This window comes from Alligator sinensis, unplaced genomic scaffold (genome assembly GCF_000455745.1).
Source record: "Alligator sinensis unplaced genomic scaffold, ASM45574v1 scaffold610_1, whole genome shotgun sequence".
Classification (NCBI taxonomy): Eukaryota; Metazoa; Chordata; order Crocodylia; family Alligatoridae; genus Alligator; species Alligator sinensis.
Genome location: NW_005842348.1, coordinates 529,987 through 538,458, shown reverse-complemented (window position 1 = coordinate 538,458; position 8,472 = coordinate 529,987). Strand labels below are relative to the sequence as shown.

General features: G+C 46.5%; 1 protein-coding gene across 1 annotated transcript in view; it reads left to right on the top strand.

The window, feature by feature from the left end:
• Positions 1 to 8,472, top strand: part of DNAH1 (dynein axonemal heavy chain 1) — a 176,203-nt gene that overhangs the window by 51,076 nt on the left and 116,655 nt on the right. The window contains exons 18-21 of the mRNA XM_006028963.3: positions 40 to 195; positions 1,821 to 2,019; positions 4,987 to 5,240; positions 5,645 to 5,857. Of these exons, the coding sequence (XP_006029025.1) occupies positions 40 to 195; positions 1,821 to 2,019; positions 4,987 to 5,240; positions 5,645 to 5,857 (822 nt within the window). The remainder of the gene's footprint in view (positions 1 to 39; positions 196 to 1,820; positions 2,020 to 4,986; positions 5,241 to 5,644; positions 5,858 to 8,472) is intronic.

Here is an 8,472-nt window from a genome sequence, read left to right as displayed (position 1 = left end):
GGTCCAAATATTGTATTTGCTTTTTTCACCCCCCGTCAGCTACTTGTGGCTGGATTTTCAATTCATGTGGACATTACCCGAGCTCATGAGATAGCAAACGAAGCAAGAAGAGTGAAGAAGCAGTTGAAGGAGTCTCAAGAGATGGCACTGCTCTACAACAATAGGGAGAGGATTTTTGGGATGCCAGTTACTAATGTAAGTGTCGCATCATATCTGCCATTGCATCAGGCCCTGTGCAGACAACAGGGCCCTAGGTTCTTAATAGGTCCTTTAAATGCTACTGCAGTGTAAATAACTCCCTTCTAGCTAATAGCATTCCAGATGTGACATTAAATAACTTCTTTACTTCTCTACCATGTTGGCTCATTTATCCATCCTGTGGTGACTAGAGAGACTCTGTGATTCAATATGATGGCTTCCAGCACTCTTTCATGGTGTAGAAGAGCTTGGAAAGCTAGCTGGGTTTATTGAGTATTTATACCTATTCTCTGGTAGAGCTCCACTTATCCATGCTCATGGATCAGGAGCTTCCTGGATCATAAAGATGGGAAAGCCTATGAAGCAGCTATAGGAGCGTTATTGAACAGCTATACAGACATGAATGACTGATTATTTGCACATAAGATGATGATTTATGATTATTCCTTCAGGAAAATGGTTTTTGGGGTTGGATTCATAGATTCATAGATGTTAGGGTCAGAAGGGACCTCAATAGATCATTGAGTCTGACCCCCTGCATAGGCAGGGAAGAGTGCTGGGTCTAGATGACCCCAGCTAGATGCATATCCAACCTCCTCTTGAAGACCCCCAGGGTAGGGGAGAGCACCACCTCCCTTGGGAGCCCGTTCCAGACCTTGGCTACTCTAACTGTGAAGAAGTTCTTCCTAATGTCCAGTCTAAATCTGCTCTCTGCTAGCTTGTGGGCATTATTTCTTGGATGGCAGAGGAAGGTCTAAAGAAATAGTTTGTTTAATCATAAACACTAACTGTGGCTCTAGGTATTCATGAGTTGTGCCCAGTCACATTTGCTTTGTTTTCTTTATGCTTGTTGGGCAGGATCATTGTATGTAAACATCGTTTATATGTTAACTTTTGATAGCTTAGTGCATATTTTTTTCTCTCTACTCTAAGGACCCAAGTTTCAACTGTGGATGCAGCAGGTATGTCCTTAAAGTGCGTATAGATCCATTGCATCCACACACAGAAATATCTCATGTTACTTATGCAAATGAACATTGGCAAAGGCAAAGTGGGTGACTGCTCACTGGGCTAACCATTTGCATGCATTGTTATGGGCTTTGGCAGGTGCAACTGGAATGCCTGTGTTTTGGTCAGCATGCCTGATGCTTTTTCCTTGGAAAAGTTATCACTAAATGAAATGGAGATAAATTAAGTTCTGATTTTAACTTGGATTGAAATGTAAATGGAGCTGTCCCCATATGTGTGTCAAGACTGAATTTGTCCCAGAAAGTCTCCATTGTTCTGTGTTCTTTTTTTTATATGAAAGCTAGTTAGTTAGAGCTAAATTGTGTCCTGAGAGGTACAAAGACTATTCTTCCTTGCATCCCCTGGTGTCAAGTCACATCAGAGCTAGCAGCTTGGAATTCATGTCCTGCTTCCTTATCCTTCTGCTCTGGCCAGTGGTGTAGAAGAGAGTCTAATACATTGCCCTAAAAGACATGCATCCCCCTTGCTTGCTTGGGTATGCCAAGAAGGATTGAGCTCTTTTTCAGGGACAGTGTGTTTTGGTAACAAGCAAGCCATTGTTCAGAGAAGCATATGTCAAGTTCTGAATAATGCTTTTTTTCCCCTTTGTAAAGTATGATAAACTATCCAGGATGGTTAAGGACTTTCAGCCATATTGGGATCTCTGGACTACAGCATCAGACTGGATACGCTGGTCTGAGAGCTGGATGAATGACCCTCTCTCTGCAATTGAAGCTGAACAGCTAGAAAAGAGTGTCAATGAATCCTTTAAGACGATGCACAAGTGTGTGAAGCAGTTCAAGGATGTACCAGGTAGCTACAAAGTCTGGGACGGAATATGTTTATGCTCATTGAAACACATGAAAATGGTAATTATGAAAACCTCATGGCTGTGATTTATCAGTTATTGCAGGGCTGTCTAACTTCTCAGTGGCCAGGGGTTGTATGCCCCACAGGCTGCACTAGTGGGGGAAGTTATGGACTCCAGGGCTGGACACCACATGTCCTTCCCTGCTGCACATTGTGCTTGGGCATATCCCCACTCTGCACCATGTGCCCAGGTGCCTACCCAGTCCCTACCGCACCATGTGCCTGGGCACCCTCCTCCCTGCTGTAATACACACTTAAGCATAGGTGGAGAAAGGAAAAAAAATTGGGTGGGGCTGAGCGTGTGTGCCTCCCCCCATGGGAAAGTCTGCAGGGCGAGGGGAATGGGCTGGGCTGCTGAGTGGGCTGGGTAGCGAGACACATGGCACTGCACCACTTTCAAAGGAGTGGCGGCAAGGCGCGGAGGCAAGAAGAGCACAACTCACAGCTGTGGCTTGCCCTTGCTCCGTGGAAAGATTGGGGGCGGCATGTGCCCACCTACCCCTTGGCTGCCTGGTGCTGCGCCTCTGGAGAAGCCACCAGGCTCCGATTGTCCCATGACCTGGCCTGGCTGGGGCCTGATTCACCGTGAATGGGGCTCTTGCTGGGCCAGGTCGAGAGGCCCAGCGGCTCGTCCAGGGGTGTAGTGTGGGGTAGCTGGGAGGTGGGTGGAACTCTACCTCTGCCCTCCCCTTCACTTCCCACAGTGCACGCAGTGGTGGGAGCCACCTGTCCATGCCCCTAGACTAGCCACCGGTCTCCAAAGGTCCCACAACCTGGCCTGGCTGGGGCCCCATTCATGGTATGCCCTGCCCCTACTCCACTCTCCTGCACTGTGGGGGGGTCTCAATCTGCCCTCCCCCCTCCCACTCCCCTCCCCAAGCCCAGGGTGATCAAGAAAGAAGATTAAAAGAAACTTATCTGCCTGCATGTAGCTGGCCCGGTTGTGGTGCTGGCTGTGAATGCAGGGTATCTGAATGAGCCTGCCCCTCCCCCCCTGCTGCAGCAACCCATGGCCAGGCTGCCCTAAGGCTATGCTTGCTGCTACCCTCTGTTTGGTGGGGCTGAGCCCTGTTAGCACCCCCCTTCCGCCGCCTATGCAGCTAGGCACTCCACATCACCCTAAGGTCCCTGGCTGTGGGCTCTTTTGGTGCATTGTGGCTCTCAGGAACCCAGGGCCTCAGGCTCCTGCAGGGCCCCAGCACTGTGTGTTGTTGTGTGCTGCACTACCTCACCCATGGTTGGGGAGGAGAAGGGACGTCAGAGACTCTGGCTGCTTCTGCAGCTGGAACAGTGGGGAAGCAGTGGGCAGGAGCCTAGGGACTGCAGTTTATTACCCCTTGTGGGCTGCGTGAGGCCCTGAGTTACTGCATACATGGGCTATGAGAAATCTTGCATCCAGAAACATTTTTCACAAAACTTTTTTCCATTGGAAAATAGTAATGCCTGGAAACATCCCAGTTTTGATGGCATTTCTGCCAGGTGGATTTCTCCAGTCACCATGTTGATGAAGTGCCCCAGAACATCCAGGTGCCTGGGATGTGGGAGATAAGTTCAGGTCACTGTTCTACCTGATTCTCATATTTCAAACAAATGTTGAGCTATCGAGTCAGCCTCTCCTGCTACAGTTGTTCCACTTTGCATAAGTGAGAGACTGGCTCTATAAGCCAGTGGTATGGCGCTGGCTTGGGACTTGGAGAGCACAGATTAAAGTGTCTTCTTCAAATCAGGTAATGAAGGGACTTAAGTCTGAGTCTCCTGTGCCACAGCCTACTGGCTATTCTGAGCTAGTTTCCTCTCTCTCCCAAGCAGGGTTTCACAAAACATTTTAAAAGTGTTTGGTTTTAATCTGAATCTAAACAAAAAGACATTTCCAAGCCTCAGGGGTGGGGGTGTGTGTGTGTGTGTGTGTGTGTGTGTGTGTGTGTGTGTGTGTGTGTGTGTGTGTGAGAGAGAAGGATTTTTTTCTAGCCACTAATATGAAGTGAGTTTGGATGGTCACTTACAGCTCTGCAAATTTATTTGAAACTGATTCTAAGATATCCCAAGTAGAAACAAAAAGAGATTTGCATATGTAGGTAACCTTCCCCATAGCCTATTGTAGGATTTTCAAAGCTCTGCTAATCTTCAGAGATAGTTCTAATACCATCTTCCAGATGGTTTAGACTGAAATATATTCTGCAGTGGGAGATTTTTTATTCATCCTTTTTAACCTGAGCTCTTTCTTTAAACAATGCAGTGAATCAGCCCCAATGGAGGAGGTGGTGAGTAGATGTATGAGTGAGTGTGAATCATTATGATAAGTAAAAATGATAAGAATACCTGCTTGAATAGTAGAATCTGATCTTTTCATTGCAATGCTCCTGCTATTGCAAATCTGCTATGACCCTGAGTCTGCCAGCCTATGTATGATGTATAGGGAGCATAAGGTTGTTATACATCCAGAACAAGTATCACTAAAAGCCACTAAAGTTAAATTAAAGTTAAGCGATGTAGTGCAATTAAAGTTTAAGCTCTAAATATCATCAGCATACTGATTCAGAGCAAGTCTCATGCCCCTTGTAAGCTCTTTTCCTCACTGTGAGGGGTGTAGGCTATATAAAGGCAAGGTGTGGATAGGAAATAGACAAGCTGGGAGGCATGGTTTTAAAGACGACCCTTATGCAAACGTAGCTATGGCCTTCACTGTTAGGCTTCACTTTTGTACAGGGCAGAGTAACACTGTAGCCACTAACAACACCCACATTAATGTTTGGTTGGGTGCTCCAGTGTTACCTTTCCAGCTGATTAGTTTTTGTCTTGTGCCTACGTGTGCAGTTGCCATTCAATATCTAGCCCTATTGGGGCAGCATCTTCCATCCCTCATCTCATTGCTATTACTGATGTTATCACCTTTCTTTTTACTCCCTAAAGCGTGCCAGGATGTGGCTGTAGAAATCCGGGGCAGGATTGAGGAATTCAGACCGTATATCCCTCTGATTCAGGGCCTGCGCAACCCTGGCATGCGTAATCGTCACTGGGAGATGCTTTCAAAGGAGATCAAAATCAGTATCAAGCCTAAGGCCAATCTGACATTTGCTCGCTGCTTGGAGATGAAGCTGCTGGACCATATTGAAAGCATTGCTAAAATAGCAGAGATTGCTGGCAAGGAGTACGCCATTGAGAATGTGAGGAGGGCACTAATGACGTTTTCCTTTCTGTGTCAGAGTTTATACCCTAAAGTTCTCTTTAGATGAATGTTTTTCATTCCCAGTAGGCAATATCCCAATTGTAAAAAGCCATAATTATTAATAGGCACTGTGCTGGCCATCTCTGTGCCATTGGGCAAGGAATGAAACTGCTCTTTCTCCCATTAGAGTGGTCCCTTTACGGTACTGACGACTTGGGAAGGAGGAGAAAACTTGTACTGTAGCTAAATGTTTTGTGCATTACATAGATGGTTTTAGTTTTTGGTGTGGAAACTTTCAGAAGAAGTAATTTTTTTGAAGGAAGGCATTTAGGAAACATGTTAGTAAAGGGAAACCTCATGCAATTAAGATCTGAAATTAAATTGTTTGTTCCCATTTCCCAGGCACTGGATAAAATGGAAAATGAATGGGTCTCCATTATGTTTAATGTGCTACCTTATAAAAACACAGACACCTTTATTCTGAAGAGCCCTGATGAAGCTTCTCAGCTCCTTGATGATCACATTGTTATGACTCAAAGTATGTCTTTTTCACCATACAAGAAACCCTTTGAGGACAGGATGAACACCTGGGAAAACAAGCTGAAGATGACACAGGTACAGATTTTCCCCCAGCTCTTGTTTAATTAAGGGTGAGATCAGAGCTGTTCTGCTTGACTAAAACAGAAAGAATGTGCCGGTGCAACTAAAACTCTTGATGATATACAGATGTTCAGAAGACATATGTCTTCAAGGAGCCAAAGGGCTGTCAGAGCTGTTGTACATTGTAAATAGAACAACCTCGGGCTGATCCTGCACACACATGGGGTGAAATCCTAGCTCTGTTGCAGACAATGGTAGCCTTTCTCTTGACTTCTGTGGGGCCCAGATTCTACCTCAGTTGTAATACTTCTCATTATGAATAATTCTATTGCATTCCATAGTAGATCGTAGGGCTGTGCAAAACACCATTGTTTCATTTCAATGTCTGTTTTGCCATTTTGAAGGGACAGCGTTTTGTTTTGTTGTTTCATTTCAAAGCACTGTCCCGTTTTGTTTCGTCAAAACTGTTTCGCCATTTCAACTCGTTTCGACATTGCGTGCGTAGGCTATAATGGCGAATCATGAAAATGCCTAAAATGTCATTTGTTGCCTGATTTGGATGCAAATTGCAGGGATGGTAGCCCCTTCTGAGGGCTTGAAGCCTGCCAGGTTTCAAGGTGATAGGTACAAAGGTTTCTTGGACACTGCACCTCAAAGTCTTGAAAGCAAAATTTGCCAGCAGCAGCAGCAGCCTCCTGTCATCCAGCATGGAGACCTGGGGCCCTTCACCTCCCGGCTGTGCCGGACTCCTCCCGGGGTGTGGGCCCCCGGATCTGTGCCAGATGACAGGTAGCTGCTGCTGCCATCTGGGACCTACGCTGGGCACAGCCTGCACCCAGCACCAGGGAAGACAGATGCTGCCTCTGGCCCCAGGCAAAAGCGGCAACCTCCTGTCATCTGGGCGCAGATCCGGGGGCCCGCACCCCTGGGAATGCTGCGGGGCTGTGCCAGACTCCTCCCAAGTGTGCGAGCCCCCAGATCTGCACCAGATGACAGGAGACTGCTGCTGCTGCTGCTGCCTGGGACCAGCGCTGTGTGCAGTGCCCACCCAGCGTCGGGCTCCATGGAGCTCAGCCTGATGGTGGGAGGCAGAGCACAGCCCCAGCTCTGCCCGTCTCTTGCCACCCAGCTGTGCTCCGATCAGCTCCTCCAGCCCCATGGAGCTCAACCTGGTGGTGGGAGGCGGGCAGAGTTGGCTCTACGCTCTGCCTCTCATCGCCGGGCTGAGCTCCATGGGGGCTGGCGGAGCTGATTTGTAGTACAGTCAGGAGGCAGGCAGAGCCGGCATTGTGCTCCGATAGGCTCTGCCAACCCCATGGAGTGCAGGCCGGCATTGGGAGGCAGGGAGAGCCAGGGCTGCACTCTGCGCTGGGCTGAGCTACATAGGGCTGTGGAGTTGCTCGGAGCGCAGCCCTGGCTCTCCCCTGCCTCCCACTACTGCGCTGCTTCGAAATTTGAAACGTTTCAAAAGTTTCTAAATGCTTCGAGTGCCCTCATTTCGTTTCAAAGCTGTTTCGATGCTTTTTGTTTTGTTTCGATTTTGCTGTTTTGAGCTCAAAACGCGTGAAAACAACTTCGAAATGAAACACTCGGTGAAATTTCACACAGCCCTAGTAGATAGCTCTATGTCTGGTGGCATTTGAAGGGCCAGGCTAGTAACACGGCACACTAAGGGCTCCATCTTGCAAGGTGCTGAGGATTCATATCTAGAGATAACATCCCACTTAAAAAATCAAGTGCTTAGCTTAATTAGCTTGGGTATAGTGTTTTTGGTTGTGGGTTTTTTTTACTTTAGTGCAGTTACTCACATGCTTAGTTAGGCCCATGTATAAATGCTTTGCTGGATCAGGGCCAGAATGCTTGATGCCTAATCAGGATTGAACCCTCAAAGAAGAAAAAGATATTAAGCTGTAGATAAGGGCAGAGAAATATTTTGGAGAGTGCTACTCTTTGCAGAGTGCTTCTAAGCATGATACCACTGTTGTCTATTGCTCATCATTTATTCTATTTTATTTGTTGAGAGTTTACCTGCCCTTGTGTGATTGAGCAAGGGGCTGTCAAGCCCATTGTACTTGATAAAGAAGATTCATAGATGCAGCCTTAGACCCTCAGGAAGCAGGTGATTTGGGAGTCTGCCTGTTTGTTGTGTCAGCTCTGATGCTATGCAAGTTTTGTCCCTGACTTTTCTTTCTGTGTTTTGCCATTTATTTCTGTCATTAAAAGCACAGGATTCTAGAGAGTGGTGATGCAGACTTTTCTGCCTGGGAAGAAAATCTCTCCAATGAATTTCTTCTGTGCTTAATGTAACAGAAATAGCCCCTGAAGTCTGAGGATATAGGAAGATGGTTTTATGGGCTTTAATTTCTCTAGATTGATCAATTTAGTTATTCCCAGATGTCCTGACTATATTTAACTGGAATTGGTTTAGATTACTTAGGGGCCCATCTAAATAGTCTAATTGGCCATTATGCCACAGTCCCCTGGCATAGTATTTTGGGTAGTTTAAATGAATCCAAAAAAGACAGCCTAAGTGATAAAATCCTCAGGCCTTATATTTAAAAGAAACAAAAACATCTAAAAAATTTATTTTAAGGAGTGCCCATGAATTCATGGCAGATTCCATGAGCATT